This window comes from Hermetia illucens, chromosome 2 (assembly GCF_905115235.1).
Source record: "Hermetia illucens chromosome 2, iHerIll2.2.curated.20191125, whole genome shotgun sequence".
Classification (NCBI taxonomy): Eukaryota; Metazoa; Arthropoda; class Insecta; order Diptera; family Stratiomyidae; genus Hermetia; species Hermetia illucens.
The window spans coordinates 135,171,682-135,195,431 of NC_051850.1; the positions used below are offsets into that span (position 1 = coordinate 135,171,682).

The 23,750-nt window shown below is 40.2% G+C and overlaps 1 protein-coding gene across 12 annotated transcripts in view; it reads left to right on the forward strand.

The window, feature by feature from the left end:
• Positions 1 to 23,750, forward strand: part of LOC119650443 (JNK-interacting protein 3) — a 64,610-nt gene that overhangs the window by 23,940 nt on the left and 16,920 nt on the right. For 3 of the 12 annotated variants that reach the window (XM_038053291.1, XM_038053292.1, XM_038053286.1), the window contains exons 3-16: positions 6,265 to 6,505; positions 6,580 to 6,735; positions 7,002 to 7,159; positions 13,987 to 14,225; positions 14,410 to 14,511; positions 14,677 to 14,712; positions 15,067 to 15,084; positions 20,705 to 20,762; positions 20,831 to 21,009; positions 21,069 to 21,166; positions 21,414 to 21,547; positions 21,619 to 22,597; positions 22,659 to 22,913; positions 22,983 to 23,314. In XM_038053291.1, the coding sequence (XP_037909219.1) occupies positions 6,265 to 6,505; positions 6,580 to 6,735; positions 7,002 to 7,159; positions 13,987 to 14,225; positions 14,410 to 14,511; positions 14,677 to 14,712; positions 15,067 to 15,084; positions 20,705 to 20,762; positions 20,831 to 21,009; positions 21,069 to 21,166; positions 21,414 to 21,547; positions 21,619 to 22,597; positions 22,659 to 22,913; positions 22,983 to 23,314 (2,985 nt within the window). The remainder of the gene's footprint in view (positions 1 to 6,264; positions 6,506 to 6,579; positions 6,736 to 7,001; positions 7,160 to 13,986; positions 14,226 to 14,409; positions 14,512 to 14,676; positions 14,713 to 15,066; positions 15,085 to 20,704; positions 20,763 to 20,830; positions 21,010 to 21,068; positions 21,167 to 21,413; positions 21,548 to 21,618; positions 22,598 to 22,658; positions 22,914 to 22,982; positions 23,315 to 23,750) is intronic. The other 9 variants (XM_038053293.1, XM_038053294.1, XM_038053297.1 and 6 more) reach the window with 7 other exon arrangements.

Below are 23,750 nucleotides of genomic sequence, written 5' to 3' on the forward strand. Positions count from 1 at the left end.
TCTTTGATTTCCCGAGCCAGTGACTCGTAGTTCACCTTCTTCTCCACATATTTCCGTTGAATGTTGCTATTATAGGAGATAGCAACATCAATAATATACGCGGAGCAACCCGTCACGTCAGGCTTGTTGTGCGCTTTATGACGATCAGTTAGAACTTGTCGGTGCCAGTACATGCTGTAAGCAAAACTATAGAGTATTGCCTGCGGTTCATATCTCTAAACTGGGCATTTACCGTGATCAGCCAATGTTAGTATGCAAGGTTTCAATGGATCACCTTACATACAGCATTATGCTTGTTCGTGTATTGCATAGGTGCCATAACAGTGCAACCAGAAATAAGATGGTTCAACGTCTCTGCCAGTCTGCTTACCCCATCCTCTTCTATACTCTGATGACTTTAAACTGTTTTCTTCTGACTTGTCTATTAAGAACTCCAATCTAACCTAGACACTTTATTGATCAAAATCTATTCCCGATTCCGAAGCAGATATTTTCGGGAAGTTCTTCGCGGAGCTGGAATTTTATTTCTACTCTCCAATTCTGCGACATGTGCCAAAGTCAGCTTTCCTCATACTTTATGGATAGGTTGAGTTTCTTATTTCCTTTTCTGCCTCCTTCTTTTTCTCTTTGTGGACAATATGTAATTTTAATTATTCTGTTTGTAAGTAAGAACTTACAAATAAATAAATTTAGTATCAACGAAAATGCCCTTTATTACGAACGCTCCGTGACAATAGGATAGATTTCTTAAATCTTTTGTATTTCAAGACCCTTGTTCACATAAAGGTGAACGCGTCTATTTTTCGTTCCACATGACTGTAGCTACAGTTATTTTTACATATTTTAGGACTTCCATCGCGACAATTGGATGAGAGCTATAGAAAAAGTTTTTTGTTTTTTCGAAAATTAAATTTTTCATTTTTTAGGAACACTTTGAAGTGAAAAACGCGATTTTCGCGGAGAAAAATCGGCTAATTTATTATTGCGAAATAAAAAATGTTAACAAATTTGAAAAAAAATCTCGAGAGTTACCTCGAAAATTGCGTAATTATATAGATTATGTACGGAGCTAGTGTTCAAAATTTTAAAAGAGTCAGTGGCTTGCATAAAGGTTAGCAAAGTAAGGAACCTTCTTTGAATCTTCCTTCCCTCCTTCTTGTAATCTCGACGATGACAGAGGTTTCACTCAAGTGCTTTGGTGAGATTTTCCGAATATGTTGGTTCGAAAAAAAACGGCCGATACATCGCTCCAGGAGGACATCTTTGCTCAGATCTTCATAATGGCGTTCAAAACACTATACATTTGTTTGAACGAATCCAATACATTAGCAGCTATAACTTTTTGTCATTCGAACCACGAGTCCATGTGTGAGATGTGGCTGCTTAAACCGCTGTAGCTTCCTTAGTTTTGCTACGATTCATCTCATTCATTTCTCATAATATTCCTGAAAGGTTCTCCATTCAGAAAATCAAAAAAAGTTTCAAAATGCTACCCCCTTAATGTAAGGCTCTGAGTTCATTTCAAAACTGATAAATTCCGCTCCTTCACTCGTCGTCCAACCGCCCAAGATAGCTTTTTTGGAAAACTTTTCTAATAATTTAGACTCATTTGATTGATTGAAGTAAGAAGTATCGCAACTAGGAGTTTCCTTCAGATAACCGTTAAACTCTTCATATGCTACCTCCACGTAGCGTCACGAATAACACTCTCGTAGTCAGTCGGTGCTTCACGGTGAACTAAGGGGGAAATTACTTTTGAACCTATACCTTGCGCAGATTTATAGCAAAGGCAAGAGGATACTGGTACCGGTTACAGGTCGGACAAAAAAGGGCGGGAGTGGGGTAATTTCTCCCGAGCTTGGATTTTTCTCGGGTGCCTCCCCAAGGGAACCGTAATAGTTATTTTATTCGAAATATTTTCCATCGCTTTCTACACATTTTGTCCACCTTTCTGGTAATTTTTGAATACCACGCCATTAGAATTGACTGTCTTTGGACCATTTCCACAAATTTTCGTAGGAGTCGAAGCGCTTCTCAGAATGTGCGTGGCCCAAAGAGGCAAAGAGGTGGTAATCCGATGGGGCCCGGTCTGGTGAGTAAGCCGCATGGTTAAGCACCTCCCGTTTAAGTTTTTCCAGCGTGTCGCGAACGGCTTTCGACTTATGTGATGGTGTATTGTCGTGGAGTAAAATCACCTTCTTCTGTCTTTCTTGATATTCTGGTCGGTTTTCCGCAATCGCTCGGCTCAAATCTCTCATTTGTTGTTTGTAGCGAACGGCGTTCACAGTTTCACCAGGTTTCAGCAGTTTAAAATAGATCACACCGGTCTGGTCGCACCACACACACAGCATGACCTTCCGACCATAACGATTTGGTCGTGCCGTCGATGTCGAGGCTTCACCTGGACTCACCCACGATTTGTTGCGTTTAAGGTCCTCCAAGGAAATCCACTTTTCGTCGCCCGAACAATATGATGGAAAAAAGACTTTCTTTTGTACCGTTGAAGCAGCATTTCACACGTCACTTTCCGGTTCTCTATTTGTCTCTCGGTCAGTTCATGCGGCACCCACTTTCCACACTTCTGAATTTTTCCCATGGCTCGCAGACGTTTCGAAATTGCTTGCTCTTGAACTCCCAACGTATCTGCAAGCTGTCGTTGTGTTTGCGTGTTGTCTTCATCCAATAATGCTTTCAATTCGGCGTCATCAAACGATTTTCGCTTGCCGGATCGTGCAGCGTCGTTCAGGTCGAAATTTCCATTTTTGAATTGTCGAAACCAGGTTTCACATGTTCGAAGTGTTAATGCACGATCGCCATAAACTTCCACAAGTGCACAGTGGCTCTCGGGCACTTTTTTCCTTGATTGGACATGAAAAGCAATGCATGGCGCATGTGCTCGATACGTACGCCGACATTTTTGACGCGCAATAAAAATTTGCTGGAGGAATTTTTTGGGGAGACGTCAACGCAGATTAGACACTCGACAACAACTAAACAAAATGACAGGTATCTGCGACCAACAGCGACACAAAACATAGAACGTCATCTATCGGAAAATCTGGAAATTAATTAGGAGTATACCTGATAATTCGACCTCAATTTTTGTCGTACACGGTTTGCATTCACAAACTAATTTCCAAGTGAACTCTACAGAAAGCTTCTTCGCTAGGATGCTCTCCAACGCCCGTTATTGTTGATAACCAGCAAAATGCAATCAAAAGGTAATTGATTGTTAGGTGTTGCGCACTAGGAGATGGTACCGGACAACGAAAGAGAAGTAAATGCGTACCGAAGAAGATGGCCTCGGGGCCTAACTAGCTAACATTCGTTAGCGCTGCGCTGAAGCCTAACATGTTTTAGCTCATTAAAATTATTTTCACAGCGACTACCAGAGTATTTTATTCTAAGCAGGTTATTTTGTTCTAGACAAGGTGGAAAAATTGGCGAACAAAACGATGGTCCAGTAAACTTTTTAGAGGTTCAGTTAAATCAGGAAAAAACTTTCTAAAGAATGGAATACGACGTTATGCCTAGACGATGCACATTCTCCAAAAGAAAACTGACTACTGCGAGAATGTTGAGCTGCCTAACCTTCGCTCGAGCTGTCATTACTCACAAGGAGGTAGATAAGACTTGCTAATAAAGAAAGACTAAGCTTTTAAAAAAGTCTGAAGAAACCTCTTATCAGAATTGTTTAGGGTAGTGATACGTGATACATTCACGCTGCTCCCAGGGCAGAGGTGAGGCAGCGTCTGATGGGTTGCCTCTGCCCTGGACGAAACCGTTAGTCCTTACTCTTACCAGAACTCTGCTAAGAGGCAAACTATATTTTGGTAGGTGTCTACAGAGTTGTGATAGGATCACTCAAAGATAATTCGAGAGATCACGTGCATTGATTTCATCATCATCCAAGGGTAATGGCTTCAGCAAGGGAAGGGTGCTGACCACCATACTATAAAAGACTTGGTTTGGATGTGTATGTGTGTGATATATGATGTAGTCGCCGTTTTCTTATTGTATCATGTATTTTTAAGCATTAGGAGGGAAGTCCTAGAGCTGGCAATAACTGCTTGAGGTAGTTGATGTCCTTTCAGATTAGCAGGCTCATTTCGGTGAAGTGATCTTAGTATTAAAACCATGAAAATGTGTGGATCTACGAAATGCTCTGAATTCCGTCAACTGGAACCAAATTGAAGTGTCTTCCGCGACAATTGATATTCTCAGTTATCTTCTTACTTTTATGAGCGACTACTTGGAGAAAAGATGGTTCCGGTGGGACAATGATAATGGACTTAAGGAGTAAATTGCCTCCGCGGGTATCCCGAGGCTCTGTATTTCGTCTACTATTATGGAACTTCATAATAACGATATATCCCATCTTCGATAAACTACGGTAATGGATAAGATAGCATTGATCTTGAAGATGTTGGGTTTCGCTTATTTGAAGACAAATTGGGAAGCATAAATCGAAAATAATACTCTTCATCACAAAGCCGAGAAGATAAGAAGGAGATTCTCCTCCTCCTTTTACAGTGAAACATTCAACAATGATAATAAGGAAAAAGAGGCAATGTGCATATCCTATTCTTCGCAAAAATGCAAAAAAGTGACATATTTACATTTACAGTCTGTTACATAAGAGCGTGGTCACTGTTACACGTAGATAAAAAATCAGAACGTCCTGTTTCTTTTTCTATGACATAGACGGCACCTCAGTCCTTCATGCTTTTTGTAAAAAGTCAGCTCTCTGTCAAATTTAGTCTTCAATTGAGTGGTTTTTCAAAATGAGTGCTGTTTACGCCTCTCGCTTTGAGGCAATTTTTCTATGTTTGCATGAAAAAGGACCCAAATTAACGCAAACTGCTGCTGCGAAATATATGGGAAAGTCGAAGCAGTTCGTTAGCAAGTGGATAAATCGCTATAAAAAGGTCGGTAACGTTGATGATTTTCCTGATCGCGGAAGTGCAAGCAAAGTCTCAAAAAAAGACGAAAAAAAGATTCTCGCATTGTTCTCGAAAGATCCAACTTTGACTTTACGTGGAGCTGCTGTGAAATTGAAAGCAAAAGGTGGTGACATATCTTACGGAACGATTCGCAGGCACCTGCTTGCCAATAAACTGAAATATCGCAGTACTTTGGAAAAACCAATGTTGAGTGCAAAACACGTTGAAAAACGAGTGGAATAGGCGAAGGAAAACTTGGACCGCGATTGGAGAAACGTAATTTTTTCTGATGAATCCTCCTTCTGGGCATTTCCGAGCATCAAACACGCCTGGACAACCTCCACCAGTAGGATGCTTCAACGGACTGTTAAACACCCCGTCAAGGTCCATGTTTGGGGGTGCTTCTCAAACAAAGATTTCGGTGCTTTGTTCTTATTTACCGAGAATTTAAATGCCGAAAAAATGAATAAAATATATCGAAAGGCTTTGTTACCATCTGCTAAACAATGGTATATCAAGAAAAATGAAAGCTGGATCCTTCAAGAGGACAACGATCCGAAACATGGGAGTCGAGCGTGTAGCGAGTGGAAGGCGCAAAACGGAGTTGTCACTTTAGATTGGCCATCTCAGTCACCGGATACAAATCCCATGGAAAATGTGTGGGCTCTGATGAAAATGCAGTTTCGCAGATGCAAGCCATGTAATTTAGATCAACTTTCTCAACAAATTCGGAAAATTTGGAGGTCTTTTCCGGTAGAATATGCAGAAAAACTAGTGGAAAGGAGATTGGACTTGCCACTGAGGTATTTGCATTGAGTATTGACGACCAAATTATCAATAAATTTGCGAATTTTCGAAAAATCAATTGTTGTTGTTATTTAACAGTGACCACGCTCTTATGTAACAGACTGTAGGTTTCAAAATCGAAGCCTTCCACGTAAAACTGTTGGCACTCTTAAAAGGACGGCAGACCGAATAGCGTACTGATACTTCTTGATTAGAGGAAGGGCTCAAAATCCTTAGCTAAAATTTTCAGTAGTAAAAGTTGTTAGCCGTTTCTAACTCATTTATAGTCAGAGCAAGGCCAGCTTTTGTTTTTAGAAATTAGTTGTACATTTAAGTAGATCCAATATAACAAAAACAAAATAGTGTCTATCTTCCGCTGCAATTGTATTGCATACTTTAGTTAGTTGTATGGTTGCGGGAATACAATAGTAATAAAGTTATCGGCATCTCCACAACACCTACACAATATTTTAAACATTAATTGACGTTAAAATAGTTTTACCAAATCTTTAATTTTTCGCTTTTCCTTCAATACGCAGGTTCAATCCCTTGCCGCCAGTATATATCAGGAATTCGAACGAATGATACAGCGCTACGACGAGGATGTTGTCAAAACATTAATGCCACTACTTGTTAACGTATTAGAATGCTTAGATGCTGCCTACCGAGCAAATCAGGAACAAGATGTTGAAGTGGAATTGCTTCGAGAAGACAATGAACAATTGGTCACACAATATGAGCGGGAAAAAAGTGCCCGGAAACTTGCTGAACAGAAGGTAATTGGGATTTTTTTCCAATACTTGATAGGAATGGTCGGTGGGAACGAAAATTTCAAAACCAATTATTGCAGCTCCTTGAAACTGAAGACGTTGCCGAAGCAGAAAATAAAGAGTTAGCTAGTCGTCTGGAATCTCTGGAGAGTATAGTACGAATGTTGGAATTAAAGCACAAAAATAGTTTAGAGCATGCTAGCAGATTGGAAGAACGAGAAGGAGAGCTGAAGAAAGTAAGTAATTAACTAATTTTGATTTATTTATTCAATTGTCCCATTTGATAATAATAATTTGCAATGGGATCAAGACTAACGTTTAAAATACAAACTTCTAAATTTATTATTTTTTGTAACACCCACTTTGTCATTTTGTTATCTATAAACATGAACAGCTCGTAACCGTCAATGTTGATCTTTAATTTAGGAAAATTAATCCCACATTTAGTTCTGAAACATTTCATCAGCTTCCTCACTGATAACATATCGCATATATTTTTCAGGAGTACAACAAATTGCACGAACGATACACCGAACTATTCAAAACACATGTTGATTACATGGAAAGAACGAAAATGTTGATGGGATCAACACATTCACAAATGAGTTCGGCATCCGAGCGTTTAGAAGTTAATAGAGCAAGGTTAAATCCAATTGTTCGGTAATGCGTTATTTTTAGTATTTTCTTTTTATTATTATTACAATAGTCATTTTTAAGTTTTCTTATCAAGTTATTCCTTTCTTGCAAACAAAGCAGTAAGGCTGATAAATTGTTTTGATAAAGATATGATAAATAGCCCGCCCATCAGTTAGTGTTGTTGACATAAACATAAATAGCTAGCGTTGTTACTTTTATCGAGACTTCAAATGGTAAAATTCCCTAGCTGACGTAATTTCACACGCAAATTTGCTAGCTTCCATCAATTTACATTTTTTATGTATCTTATGTTGTATGATTATCATGATCATATAAAATTGGTGAATTTAGGATGAAAATGCAAAGGGACACAAAAGTGGTTCCGGACCACTAAATCGAATGCCCAACTTAATTGTGCAGCAAAGTTTACCTATTCTGGATAGTTTTAATAAGTTGAAATTAATGTCCATGTTTTTTTACAGTTGATATATACGTTAAGAAAAGAACTAGGTGTATACTGTAAATATTTTTATTTTTCTTCCACATACAATTGTTGGGTGCTACCTTCTTCAATGCTAGTTAACCTATCTTAAAATACCCTTATTTATGTCGTAAATTTTTGGCACTACTAATTACGTTGTAGTTAATTTTCTGATCCTTCCCGTATTTCCCCCTACTTTTTTTTTATTACCTGCTGCATACCTTTTTCCCTAGGGTCGTTGCACAGTTTCCTTCATCGTGATTTAAGCTTACCTGCTTCCCTTCTTTGATGATATATATTTTTTCCGCTGCATCTAAAAGGTGGGGTTTCCGCACCCGCTTTATAACATCCACATTGTCCATCGTTAGGGTATGTCCCTCTTCCACCATATGCCTTGCTACCATTGACTTGATGTTTCGAGGGTCGTCCTTTTTCGTCTGTTGTACTATCTTATGTGTTCCTCGAATCTTGTGGTCACAAGCGTTTTAGTCTGACCAATGTATACTTTTTCAGATTCTGCCCTTATATATTCCACTCATCTCTTCTTTTTTCAATTTCTCTTGTTGAGCCTAGCTTAGTCCTCAGTTGTCTGTTAGCGCTTGTACTTACAATTTCAATGTTGTGTTTTGAAAGCGTATTCCTTATTTTGCTCGTTAACGATGAAAATGTAATACATCTAGACTCAAAGGAAATCGTTCGTAAAGAAGTGGAAAAACATACCGATATGACCCGATAGTTAAGAAATTACAAGAAAAGGATGTTTTCTACACGAAAGCCGACAAAGGAAACGCGGTTGTAATAATGTATAAGAACGAATACAACAGTGCCCTAGAAGAAAAACTGAAAAATGGGAATTTTTTCAAGTTGAGAAACAATCCTCTTCCCGAATCCAATTAGGAAAACACTAGGAAACATTGCAGACTTGAGAATGCCAAACCCGTCTTCACCGAGAATGAGGATCCAGCCAAAAATCCATAAGCAAGGTAATCAGACACGAGCAATCATAGCGGACACCAACCTCTCCAACCTATAAAATTGCAAAGTGGCTTATGAAAGAAATAAGCTCTATCGGAAATTATCACAGCAAGTATTCTGTAAAAAACAGTATGGAGCTAGTGGAGAAATTTGTTGCACACAAAAACCTGGAGTAAAACGACTGTCTGGTATCATTCGATGTAAAAGCCTTATATCCGAGCATACCAACCAAAGAAGCCGTTTGAAAACTCGAGGTTTGGCTAACGGAACAATGGGTGGAACTTAACGAAAGAAAAAAGGCGAAAGTCCACGCAAAATTAGCAGCTCTCTGCATGAATGAGAACTACTTCATCTGCAGAGACCAATTTTACAAAACTAACTCAGGAACTGCAATGGGGAACCCGTTATCCCTCTTGATAAGCGAAATCTTCATGAAAAGCATAGAAGAAGAAATTGAAAAACAGCGCATCATGCCAAAATTTTTGCCACGTTACGTAGACGACATATTGGTTATAATCCCAAACGAAGACATCGAGAAAACACTGGAAGCAATAAACAACATACACCGCAACATAACTTTCGCAATGGAAAAGGAAGATGACCAACGAATAGCCTATCATAATAAGAAACAACAATAAGCTCGAATTTGACATATTCAGAAAGAAAACTCACACACAACGTACCATACCGAGGATATCGAAACATACATCTGGGCAGGAAATGGCGGTTTACTATAGTATGATACATCGGCTGCTAGTGACACCATTGACGGAAGAGCGCTTCAAAAAGGAAATAACTTACATAAAAGACACAGCGGTGAAAAATGGATACAGTAGGGAGGAAATAGACAGAATATTACGTAAAAAACAAAATAAAATAAACAGGGACCAACTCACAACCCTCTACAAACAGCAAAAAAAGGGATAATGCTCCTATCAGAGCGAGCATTACATTTTCATCGTTAACGAGCAAAATAAGGAATACGCTTTCAAAATACAACATCGAAATAGTAAGTACAAGCGCTAACAGACAACTGAGGACTAAGCTAGGCTCAACAAGAGAAATTGAAAAAAGAAGAGATGAGTGGAATATATAAGGGCAGAATCTGAAAAAGTATACATTGGTCAGAATAAAACGCTAGTGACCACAAGATTCGAGGAACACATAAGATAGTACAACAGACGAAAAGGACGACCCTCGAAACATCAAGTCAATGGTAGCAAGGCATATGGTGGAAGAGGGGCATACCCTAACGATGGACAATGTGGATGTTATAAAGCGGGTGCGGAAACCCTACCTTTTAGATGCAGTGTAAAGCATATATATCATCGTGGTCGTGACCAAGGCACGGATTTTGGATTCCTCACCTAATTCATGTCCCCCCACGGAGAAATCTGTGGAAGACAGGCTCTCCACTTCAGTGGAAAACCTACACCCGGTGTCTACGACACGGTCAGCCAAAAAGGATAGTACAGCAACTCTCTTAATTAGAGCAACTGGAAATCTGATTACGGCCGGCCGGTCGGTGATATTGTTACCTAACTCTTCCAAAATACGGCTGAGGAAGGCTCGGCAAAGGAGAAGGGACTACAGGCTTGCTTGTCAGAACCTTATCCTCCGCCTGTACCCGGAAAACCGGAAGAAAACGAAGCTGGTAATGTGGATGCAACTGGTCTAACGCCGGTATGTGAAAATAGATCCATGCAGCCCGGACTCCGTGAACCTGGGAAGGCTTCTAGCCGACGACAACGGAAGACACTGCGAAAGAAGGCGAAGTTTCTTGCGAATGAGGACATGGACGTTGCTACCAATGTGGCGATATTCAGAGAAATCGGACACAAGAAAGCGGAACTTTCGGTGGAAGGTGAGGACAAGCTTGTAACCCTGGTGAGATCCACACTGAACGCAGTAGACTTTTCAGTTAGCGGCGGTTTCATATTAGACTGCACTTATGGCTACAAACATAAGAGTTAGTCAAATCAACCTGCAGCATGCCAAAGCTTCTTCCTATCTACTGGCGGCAAAGTAGCAGGACTGTCCTTATATATTTCTGGTTCAAGAACCATGGATTCGTTTTAACAGAATCTATGGCATTGGATCAGTCAAGGGGACCAAGATCTTCGATGAAAGATCCTTGAGACCAACTCGAGAGTTGAGTCTATACAGACTCTCTTGGAAGTACACCACCCGGGAGAACAAGTCTCAGAAGTGGCGGTTTCTGCAAACCGAAGGTGTTGCAAGGAGAATTAGGACACTGCGAGAGCGGTTGTTACCAATGAAAAAGCGGGAGCTGCTCTACTATCATTTGAACACTTCAAAACATCTGGTATGGATGCCATCTACCTAGCGATACTAAAGGAGTGTATAGAACACTTAGAGAAACTTCTAAGAAATATTTTTTGACGATGTCTTGCTCTGAGCTACGTGCCTTCCTCTTGGCAGAAGGTGAAGGTAGTGATGACTATTCTAATCCAAAGAACTTCAGATTAATCAGCCTAACATAATTTTCGCTGAAATGTCTGGAGAGACTGGTAGAGCGTCACATTCGCGAGAAGGCGCTACAGTCGCACCCCCCTAAATGAAAACCAACATGCTTACCAACGTGGAAAGTCCTGTGAGTCTGCTCTTAATTCTGTGGGTTCAAAAATAGAGGATGCAAGTACGCGATGGGGGTGTTCGTGAACATTGAAGGGGCTTTTGACTGTGCGCCCTTCCAAAAGCTCTATAATGCCGCCAGAGAGCATGGTGTTGACGAAATTCTAATAAAGTGAATCTACGCTCTGCTAACGCAGAGATTGTTGTGTGCTGAAGTGAGTGTTGATCGCTACTTAACAATGGAAGCGACGAAAGGTTGCCCTCAAGGAGATGTGCTATCGCCACTTCTGTCGAGTATGTTGATCAACTCACTACTATGCGAACTACAAAATCTGCCAATACACGGTCAAGCTTATGCGGATGACGTGGCTGTGCTGGCTGTTGGTCGAGATCTCGGAATGGTGAGTAGAAATACACCAATGATTTGATTGACAGTTGGTGTCTCAGGCATGGACTTTCAGTGAATCCAAATAAAACCACAATGGTATTATTTACAAAAGGATGAAACTGAATGGGCTTTGCCCTCCAGAGATGAAGGGTACAATCCTGCAACTCTCCGAAGAAGTGAAATATCTGGGAGTTATTCTAGACAAGAAGCTTCTTTGGAACAAATATGTAGAGGTAAAGATGAAACGAGCTCTTACAGCTTATGGGTTGTGTAGGCGGACCTTTGCCTCGACATGGGGACTTAAGCCTCAGGTAGTAATGCGAATATATATTGCTATCATTAGGCCGATGTTCGCTTTTGTGTCCTTAGTGTGGTGGGTTAAGGTAAAACAGAAGAGTTTTCGTTGTAAACTAGCCACACTGCAAAGAACTGTGTGTCTGGGTATCACCGGTGCCATGAGCACCACATTCGGCGCAGCTCTGAATGCATTACTCGATTTGCAGGCCTTGGATTTGTTGTTTCAGGGCACTGCAATGAGATTAGACCTATGGGAAAACAATGGACATGGGGGGCACAAAGCATTGAAAGAGTCATTGAGAGAACTGAATCTAGTTTTCGCGATGCCTTCCGATTCTCAGATCCCCATACATCTGTTTGGTAGAAGATACGATGTTATCTTGAAACGGAAAGAAAACTGGGACGAACCAGAAGAATGCGTGTCAGGATATACTGACGTCTTCTACACCGATGGCTCAAAGACAGAAAACGGTTCTGGAGCAGGAGTCTATCTCTCGAATAAAACCAAGAAGTGGGCTTTTCCTTTGAGACAATACACAACGGTCTTTCAGGCTGAAGTGTGTGCGACCCTAAAGGCTGAAACCTGGATGATTGACGAGCGGTTGAAGGGCAGGCGCATCGCAATCTGTAGCGATAGTCAAGCTGCATTGAGGGCATTGAGTAATACTTTGATTACTTCCAAAATCGTTCAGTAATGTAGAAACCGATTGAATTCTGTTTCCAGATTCAATAAGGTGGATTTACTCTTGGTACGTGCTCATTGTGGTGTGGAGGGAAATGAAATCTCGGATGCCTTAGCAAAAGAGGCTTCAACTTTCCCCATGTCCTAACCGGAACCAGGAATTAGGGTGTCGGTAGCATTGGCTGATGCTGCTATTAAAAACTGGGAACAAGCTTCCCACAATGACAGGTGACGAAGCCTTAATGCTGTTAGACAGAACAAACTCTTCCTGTCAGAACCAAACAAATATACTGCATCCTGTCGAAAAGCAGGAAGTGCAAAAGTATGGTGGGCATTCTGACTGGCCATAATTCACTAGCTGGGCATATGTTCAGAATAGGAATTATCCAAGATGATACGTGTCCATCCTGTAATGAGGAAGCGGAATCCACGGAACATTTTCTATGTGAGTACCCCGCCTAAGCTGATATGCTCCAACTGCAGCGGGTAGCATCACAGCCACTAACGGGAATCCAGCGATACATAAACGAATCTGGGATATTTTGTTAGACGGGGGAGTCGAGTACAATGGACCACTAAAGTCTGAGTGCTTCCCCACCTCAAACACACACATATATCATCAAAGAAGGGAGGCAGGTAACCTTAAATCACGATGAAGGAAACTGTGCAACGACCCTGGTAAAAAAGGTATGCAGCAGGTAATAAAAAAAAGCAGGGGAAAATATGGGAATGATCAGAAAATTAACTAAAATGTAATTAGTAGAGCCAAAAATTTACGAGATAAATAGTGGTAGTTTAAGATAGGTTAACTAAACTAATTAGGTACTAGCACTGAGGAAGGAGACACGTGGTCTTCGAAACAATTGTATGCGGGAGAAAAATAAACATATTTACAGTATAAGGAAAAACAGCTAGTTTTTTTCTTAACTTATAGTTTTAATATTTTCATAAAAATATTCTTGGTTACCTCATATTAAAAATGGAACTATATAGGACGACTTGGTTTCTTCGCGATATATCTATACTTAGGGATCAGGTTTTCATTTTGAAATATGAATCAGCAAAAACAATATACAAGTTTTAATTTTAGTTCATACTCGTTAGGACTCTAGGATATGGTATTTTAGAATTTCAGTCCTACTAAGTTTCTAGATAATTTTCTTCATTATTAGAGTAAACACTTCACATTCTATAAGTAGCGGTTATTTTTCTTTGATTTACCATTCTTACGATTGGGTATAAGTTATATTTTTCGATCGCATGTTTCTGTAGAAATACATAAACGAGGGCTTTTAATAGCATCTTTAGGAAATAACATGACATGGCTCGAAAAACGTTGCACCCTCAAATTAAAGTAGCATAAACCGATATGTATCATAGTCAAATGATTTGTTCAACTAATCCCTAATTATTCTACACTCTGACATAACTAGATCATCTGGTCCGGTATCATATGGTTTTGCATCATTGGAAAATTCTGCTATGCTCGACACTGAGACAATTTGTAGCGTTGGTAGTGGTTCGGATGATTCGGGGCCGCCTTCGTTACAAAATGAACTCGACAACGTGCAAACAATGGAACGTGCTGCCGAAACTGACACTCTACATCACATAAACCAAGCAACATCACCTCAAAGCGAAACAAGTCCCGTTGTGCCAAATCCTCCGATGGGTAAGAACTTTGAACTTCGATTGATTGGCTGGCATATTTGTTACTATATGTATTTTTTATATATGACCTCTTTCTTTGTCTTTATATATATAAAACTAAACTCTCTGCCTAACAACGTAAAAATTTCAAAAAACATCACATCATTTGCACTTCTTCATTGTTGAATATCCTAATGTTGCGATAGTTGGTCGTACAACAACTAAAAAGGAGCAACGCTCTGGTAATACATTATATCAAGAGCTTTCGTTTCAAGATAATGAAGAAAGTGAAGAGCATGAGGTTACAGGTAAATTTAATATTCACATTTTGTTATTGCAAAAATGGAAATATCAATATCTTAAAAATGTGTTTTTCTAATTGCATGTGGAATTTGCTTTATTGTTGATATAACTTTTTTGAATTTTGATTAAATTAATACAATTACATTCTCTAACAAATATCTTATGTTTAGGGAGCTGGGTGCATCCTGGTGAATATGCATCTTCAGGTATGTCCCACACATTTTTTAATAAAATTATCTTTTTTTTTTTTCAAAAATTGCAAGATTTACATTTGATTGTACAAACTGGCTTTTTCGCTTTTCACGAAACAAATTGCGGTTAAAAAGAACACGTGATTCATTTCATAATTCTGGTTTTAAAAATGTAGTCCAAATAAATAAGCTTGCTTTTCATAATACAGAATATCTTAATAAAGGGCTAGTTAACAATCAACACTAATCTTGCAATGAAATTAATTCCCATGAAATATTTGTGTGCTAACATCATAATACCAAATTTTTTATTAATTTTTTTACTGCCTTCATATATGGAAATTGATTAAAAACAAAAACAAAATTCAGCAAATGATAATTATTTCGGTAAGTAAACTTAAAATTGGCGCTCAATTTTCATTCGTGTCAGTCCAATTTCATTACAAGAAAAGTGTTGGTAGAAGAACTGAAAATATACTCTACTAGAAGTTGTTACCTCTTTCCTTCTTCTTCTTCGTCTGATTCGTTAGTGGGGTTTGAGATCGGGCTCATCATTTCTTGTGGTCCTGCTTCGAATAGAGACGAGTGATTTGTAGGTCGTTGTTTAGAATTTTTAAAAAATGTTATTTGGTGGAAGTGCAAATAAGGACAGTCACGACTCGGTGGTTTAACGTGAGTACCTGTCGAGTTAACTTAACTCCACGGTCTTCTTAAGTCTTAGTGATCAAATTAGAGCCCGCTGAGACAAGCACAATGGTATCAATCTATACTGAGTACCTGGCTGGGTTTATTTATACTGGTGGACGCAAGACCTACCTAAATATCTACCGAACTAAGGAGTATGACACCCGTGTTGAAACACAACACCATATTTGAGGCCCTAAGGCCCCTGTTCGCCTGAATGCAACCACAACCTCCGTGAAACTTCCACTAGGGAGTCAACCGCTGAACGCACATAAGGTAAGAATTCTTCTGAGACATGTGACGTCAGGTGTTATCCCGGTTGCTATGGTACCAGCGTACCCTTAATAAGCTTTCATCACCCAATGCCACTTTAAATTCGTCCCCGTGCCAACTTGTGTCTGTTCGGCCTAATTAGACCTTTGGAGCATTCGCCTACTGCATCCCGGCCGGCAAACCATAGTGAGTATAGCGTATCTCGGTACCACCACGTGGAAGTTCTCCTTGGCCACTTGGTTTTGGTTCGGACGACAGCATTGCTGCTCCGTCTTCCTTGTCGCCACCTCAGAGCACCTGCAAATAAGAAAAATCTTTTAACGAAAATAAAATTTATTGAAAAAAACAACTAATAATTGCGAACAAACGTATCTCCGAAACGTGTCTTGTCCTGTCGAAAGCTGAAGTCCTGTCGACACTGACGTCAATCCACACCAAGTTGACATATTCTGTTTTACGATTGACAGCAGCGCCAATAGCATAGGTAGTACTCCCCTGTTAGTAATAAAGTCACGTTGAAAATGAGGGTTAAATGGGTTTTACGTGGAACCCGCTTGGTACCGCTAAACAAGGCGCACTTTCCTGCCCGATTTTCCTGAACTTCCGAGATGATGAAAGCTGGAATAAGGCTATCGATAAATATCACCTTGTCTTCTCTTTCTATCTTGACAACGAAAATTTTGTCGTTTCGACTCAAAACAGTTTCTCATCGCACTGCGGCGTACCTATACAGAGTGGCCGTTTTCAGCTCCTTGAAAACGAATGTTGTTTTCTCCCCGGAACTTAGATGCTATTTGCCTCTGTTGAGTGAAATGAGAATGAATTTATCGAATCAATAACGATCGATTTTTGGGATGCTTTGATTTGATCAAAAACTCTTAGGGCAATCGCAGCAGTTCCCCGCAGATGAGTTTGGTGGAGGTAGCGTTTAAATTCTCGCACCAAGCGTGTACCGAGGAGGCCTATTGGGAAGGCATAAATCCATTGCGCGTGTTGGTGAGTCCTGATTGCTGCTGTCAGATGCCGGTATAAGCACTCTATACGATGATACGGTGATGCGATGTAGTGCGAAGTCACTTTGAACCTGTTAATTCGCTAAACGACTTGAACTAATTTGATTGATATTGTCTGCTTTAATCCGCGAGGCGTTCCAATTGGCAAATCCAACAATGATAGAAGGCCCGGGCGACGATCTACGCAGATGGCACAATAACGGTTTCTTTTGGAGCTGAACATTTCGATAATGTCGAGGTGCACATGTTCGAAATGCGAGGTAAAATCGGTCTTGATGAAGAGCCAGTAGGCTGCGTCACCGGTATGGCTGTAGCTTTTGCTCTAGGATATGCTAGCGAATGAATTTCAAAACTGTTTGAAGTAGTGAACCGAAGTGATCGTGAGCTTCAACGACGATCTTTGTTTCAAGAGCGCATTGAGTCAAAGAGCCTCGGCGACGACGTTGTTTTCACTAAGGAGGTGTCAGACATTCGGCGTAAATTGTCCGATAAATTAAGGTAGCCAGATGGTCGTCTATCAAAATCGAATATTCGCTCGCTTCCAAGCATGTGTTTAAAGTACCTTATGGTATAGTAAACGGCGGGTAGTTCTCGATGGCTCTGGGCCAATTTCCTTGAAAAAAAACTGAGGGTTGTCCTTGCTTCAAGCACACGCCCATGGCGAAGTGGTGCCTTGCCTTGCCGTCGTTGAAAGATAAAAGTTGGGCATACCAACGAGCATTTGGTTTGGCTTAGTGGTTAGAGCGGTGAACTATCCTAGTGGAACCCCGCGAATCAAGGTAATAATCACGAGTGATCACATTGCTGATCGCATTGCCTCCTACAGTTTATTGTAGTTTACCATTACGATCTTGAACGAAGTGCTCTAACACGCTCCAAGAACCTGATCTAATTGTAATATCGCGCCAACGACTACTATTATTATTATATGAACGCAACTTTGGCACCCTTGGGGTGTGGAAACTCGCCAACAACTTCTTCTTTTAGGATTAGTGGCAGTATATCATTTTTGTTGTCCCGGTAGCCCACAAATGGTACCCCTTATTCGCCGAATAAACATTTGGCCGGGTTCACAACCACTCCGACCTGTTTACTGCCTCAAAAAGTCGTTTCAAATATCTCTCGTCTTCTTTTTCGTCGCAATTCCTCGATGCGATGCCAAATCGACAGCCAATGTTCTCTTTTCGAAGTTATGCCACCGACATAGCGTAACGTCTTCGTCCCAAAAATCGCAAGAAGAAGTTCACTGGTTTTGGTGGCTGCCTAGTACTCGGAACAATAAGAGACAATTGAAGCCGCAGGTGGCAAGCTTTAAATTTTAAAATTCGTTGTTGTGTCCATAACACCCTCAAATCGATCATAAAAAACGTCAATTGCGGAGCTCCACTTTATCCACGTTGCGATAGTACGCGAGGTAATCTCATATCTTAGTTTACCATTGAGAGTACTAATTTGAAGTACTTAAAGCGCGCAGTTCCTGCGTGGAAAAATTATTTCAAATTTAGACGAGTTGCGCGAGTTCTACTTTATTGTAAGAGTACACGAAAACATTATTTATATACAGCACTTTGTAGCGTATCGCATTGTATTTCTCGTGTGGCATTATCTACGGCCGGCGTGGAATCCTTCTGTGCAGCTCCTGAAGTAAAGGGTATTTGCGTGCTTTTTACTGACGCAAAGATATTAGCTAGATTCATCCAGGAACATCTCAAAAGTTTGATCGATAGAGAAAACGCTGTTCTCTAGCTTCCGCTTTGAATCTTCCTGTACTGACCCCGTTAACACACTATCTACAGCATAAATGCCACGTGCTGCTTCGAGGTATATTTTCAAAAGAATTTGAAGTTCGAACCGGTGTCTTGTCACCATTGCTTCGCGTCTGGAGGACATGAAAGAATGGACTGTGTTATTTTTTCTCAAACACTTCAACTAGGCTGATAACATATGCTTACTCTTTCACTCATGAACATTAACCAAAAGACTCTGGATTAAGAGAAGGAAGCAGAGTCGGATTGAAGATCAACACCAACAAAGCCAAGATTCTCAGCTTGACTGGTCATTGCACTCTACTTATTTGCAACTATGGGCAGGACATCGAGAGTATTGAACATTTGTATACCTGAGTGGCGTTCTTATCTCTTTACCGATAAATTCGATACTCTTTCACTCTGCCTATTGCGAATCCCGCTATTGTCGAATTTCTCATCGACAGTGTTGATATCTTTCATATTTTAAAAAATATACAGCACATTTCTCTTTCCCTTTCGTTAATTTGCACCAAAAGTTTATCTGAAGATACCTTTCCAGACAAATGTAAGGATGCGCATATTATCCCCCTACACAAAAGCGACCCTTCATTGGTTGAGAAATGCCGGCCTATATTACTTCTTTGGTCAATGTCTAAAATTTTGAAGAGTAAAGTAACGAACCCATTGGAGTTTACTAACTTTGTCACGGCATTCGTGAATGAAAGGGAAGAGGTGCACGCTATTAACGCTGACTCCTCCAAAGCTTTTGATTCCTTTGATCGTACCTTGATCCTTAAGAAATGAGGTTCTTATAACTTTCCACCATTCGTTGAGGTCTTACTTAAGTGATAAGATAATTAGAGCCCCCTTTAAAAATTACCTCTCAACGCTTTTGTTCCCTCATGTAGGATTCTCCTGGGCTTCATCCCTGATCCAACCCAATCAATGATCTTCCTTCTTTATCTACTTGTCAAACGATTTGAAACCATTTTCTATTGTTGACTCAACGTATCTCTCTGCCATCAAATCGCGGCACTCTGTCTCGTTGGTGTCCACAAAATAAATCAACGGTTAATGTTAGTAAATGTTTCTCATTAGTTTTTCCCCTGCGTGCCAAAAATACTACAGGCATACAATCACTTGCAACTTCGTCCTTAGTCTTCATTCTTTTGATATTTTGATATTGCATGGCCTTCACATTCCACTTCGACCGACCTACTTTCTCAGATCAAGGGCAACTCCATTGCGAACTACGATTTTTAGTCTAATGGTCATATCTATACACCCCACTTTTATTTTCAATCATAACTTTTTCATTAAGTCCGTATCTGTGCAAACCGACATGAAGGAAATGAGGGTTTATTGTGATTACCTGCCATGTAGACATAATCCCAAGGTCCTCTTCAAACGCGGATTAATTTGGAGACAGGAATCAGAGTCTCGCCGTGACTAGCACCGCGGTGTTGGTTTATAATGAGTGCAGGCTCAGTATTCATCCCAATGGACGAGAGGCCTGTCTAATATATCCGCAGTAACTAAGGGGTGGGATACGGCGCCTGGGATGTATACCACAACGCCTCGCTTGACCCCGCATAGAGCTTTGCTTGCGATTTGGGCGCAACTACTCTGGAGGTCAACCGTAAATAACCCGGCCGCATGCCTCCAATGAGGCTTCCTGGCAAGAACGACTCCAGATAGGTCCCTCGCAGATTCGGGTCTGATCGACCTCTTTAAGTACGTGGGGACAGCACTCTCTATGCAAACCGGCATACGATGTCCCTTGTTTCCGATAGTCAAAAGCCTAGGTACACTCTTATTTGCAACTTGTTAGTCAATATGCCGGATTCGTACGAAGTGTCCATTTTCTCGCAATCTCACAAATAGTCGAATCGGAATTTTGTTCGATTAAACTGGATAGGGGATAGAAAGGGACTGGATAGCTTACTGTGAAATCTTGGCTTGAAGGTCAAAGCTCAAAGTGGACTACTTTATCATCGATTATTAAACAATCAAGTATGCATATTCTATAGCAAGTAAACGACATCAGAAAGCGTTGAAAACTTACTCTCGGTTAATGTTTAATGGTTTTGAAAAAATCCACTAAGGGTCACTAGTGAATCACCCTCTATTCGAAAATTGCCACGATGCATCAAATGCTGGTTACCCTACCGAAGTCAAACGCAAGATTCACTATACATGCCTTCATATAGATTCATTTATACTACTTAGCCGTTAATGTGCTACCTACGCCACTCAAAAATCATATCACGAAATTTTCAATCTTTACAGGAATGGGCAAGGAAGTCGAGAATCTAATAATGGAAAATAATGAGCTTCTAGCCACCAAGTAAATCTAAAACACCCTAAAAAATGTTACCTTATTTTCATTGATCGCTTTTTCCCTTCCAACTACAGGAACGCTCTCAACATTGTCAAAGACGATCTAATCGTGAAAGTTGATGAACTGACTGGGGAAATTGAAATATTACGCGAAGAGCTCAATGCCATGTCACAATCACGAAACAAATTGCGGCAAAAAGTTAGTGAATTAGAGGAAGAATTGAAAAAGACCAAAGAACAAGTGAAACAACAGAGTAATGTCACTTTTCCATTAAATCTGTTATTTTTTAAAAATAAACTTATCTAACTTTAGATGATTCAGAACAAGAAAATGAAAGTGATATACCAATGGCACAGCGAAAACGGTTTACACGTGTCGAAATGGCTATGGTGCTTATGGAAAGAAATCAGGTAAGTGGCCTTTCAGTCTGGGCTGTATGAGAACTGGTTCAATATCCCAAAATCCAATATACAAAGTCGTTTACAAAGTTTACAACTCCTGGAAATATATGGATCTGTGATTTCCTTAAACCGAAAATAACTAGAACATAAATCAATGTTTGTAGAAGCTATTTTGATGTAGTGTATTAAATTTCAAGCCCCAGATATATATATCATTTTTATTTTATTTCCTTTTACTTCATTTTATAATAAATAGTACAAAGAGCGCCTAATGGAACTTCAAGAAGCAGTTCGGCTAACTGAAATACTGCGCGCCACACGCACAGTTGAACTGGGAAAGAACTCAAAACAAGGAATGGGTATTTGGAAATATTTCAGTAAGCTTTTTAGGTAATTCCCAATGTACAGCATATTTTTCTGCACAATATCTTACAGTTAATTCTGTTCACTCCTTTATCTAGTTCATCGAATCCACAACGAGACCCATCAAACGCAACTCTCCGTTACACTGGCGCCGGAAATTACCATGGATCGCCAGTTCACTCCGAAGGACGTGCCAGTATTGCGAGTGGAAATTCAACCGGTACATCGAACGCTCTCGTATTGGCAAAAGATTACGGAGATGAATCGACATCGGAAAGAGTGAATGCACGCAGACGCGAACAGCTGCGACAACTTCGAGCTCATGTTCAGAAAGAGGACGGTCGATTACATGCATACGGTTGGAGCTTACCTGTAACGAAGGCAAGTCAAGAAAACCATCAGAAACATGCTGGAGGTGTTCCAGTCCCAGTGCCTGTTTTTTGTAATCCTCTAGCAGAAGGTAGCCCACACATGAAGGTATTCTGCGCAGCAGGAGTCAACCTACAAGGAGGCTATACAAAAGATGGAGAGTGTATATTTGGATCGAACATGTTTTATTCGAAACCTACAGCTAAGATTACCGAAATCATATCGCCCACGGGCGAGCAACCTGAATCCGATAATTTGGATCGACAAATTGTCATGCCATTGGATAGTCCCGATCCCGAGTCGGAACTAAGTTCATTAGTGTGGATATGTCGTAGTGCTCATGCCGCTAGTACAGTAACTGTAGTTGATGCAAATGAGGCTGCAACAATTCTTGATGCATTTCCTGTCTGTGAAACATATTTGCTTTGTGTAGCGTCTGTGATTGGTGCTTTAGAAAAAGACTATGCATTGCTGGAAAATAGCGAAGTTATAAAAGCAGGCGAAATGTTGGAGAAGCCTGGAGAAGGTCCAGATGATTTTGGAAAAGTTGAATATGTGAGATTGAGCAGTGGAAAGGATGTAAAGAAAGGTGACCTGAACGAAAACACAGAAACCAAAGAAAATGGCGGTCTGGATGCGCAAGCTGATGATACACCAAACGGAGTCCAGATTGCAGAGGAAACCAATGCAAATGAAAACGGAGAAGTGGTGAGCAAACTTAACTTTTCTTCATAAGAATTTTTTAGCAATCTAATATCTGTGATTTCAGCCTGCCACCGCTGAAGAAGTCAAAGTTGCCTCTAATTCGCCAACACGTTCATCGCCTCAAGGAAATCGAAACGCCAATAACAACACGTCTCAACACCTTGAATACACAAGATCAGTAAATCCAATCATGGGAACACGAAATCGTGTCAACGAACCACTGATGACATCTGTAGGTCCAACAATGTGGTTAGGTGCTCAAAGCGGTATGCTCTACGTGCATAGTGCAGTATCCAGGTGGCATGAATGTTTGCACAAGGTTTGTTTGGAATTCTTCGCCACATTTGCTTGTGTTATATATATTTTTCCGCCTTTACCTTCCCTTCAGGTTCACCTGCCAGAGCCAGTTCTATCAATAGTTCATGTTGAATCTCGTGTAGTAGTGGCTTTAGCAAATGCAAAACTAGCAGTATTTCGTCGGCAGACTGACGGTCAGTGGGACTTGAATAATTATCATTTAGTGACATTGGGCGAACCAAAGCACGCCATTCGATGCTTATGTGTAGTAGGAGATAAAATATGGGCGGCGTATCGTAATAAGATTTTCGTTGTTGATCCAATTTCGTTGAATATTGTCCATACGCTGGAGGCGCATCCAAGAAAGGAAAGCCAAGTAAAACAAATGGTCACCACTGGAGTGGGTGTTTGGGTATCGATAAGGTAAGTTGTTGTATGTAATATATGTACATTAGGGTTTGGCTTATTTACATGAAACAAAAAAAGGACCATAACTGAAGGTCTCAGGGTTCAAAAATTTCCATTTTAATATAAAACAAAGAAAAGCAAAAGGGTGATTCAAGGGATTCGTCCTCCTTGGGATTAAAAATTCAATTCTATTTTTGGGAATTAATTAAGAAGAAACCATCGAAGATAATTAAGTCTTTTTTTTCATTTTTATTGATAATTACTTCGTCTTTGAAAATAAAACCACCTCCCAAGTTGAAACGACCTTGACTTCTTCACTGCAGAAGTGCCACAAACGACTTAAGGTAAGAATTCGGTCAACCCACTTGTATTAAATCAAAAAATCTCTTTGCGGATCAAAATCGTTGATTCTAATTCGGTGTGAAATAAAAGCCTGCAATCGTGCTGGTTA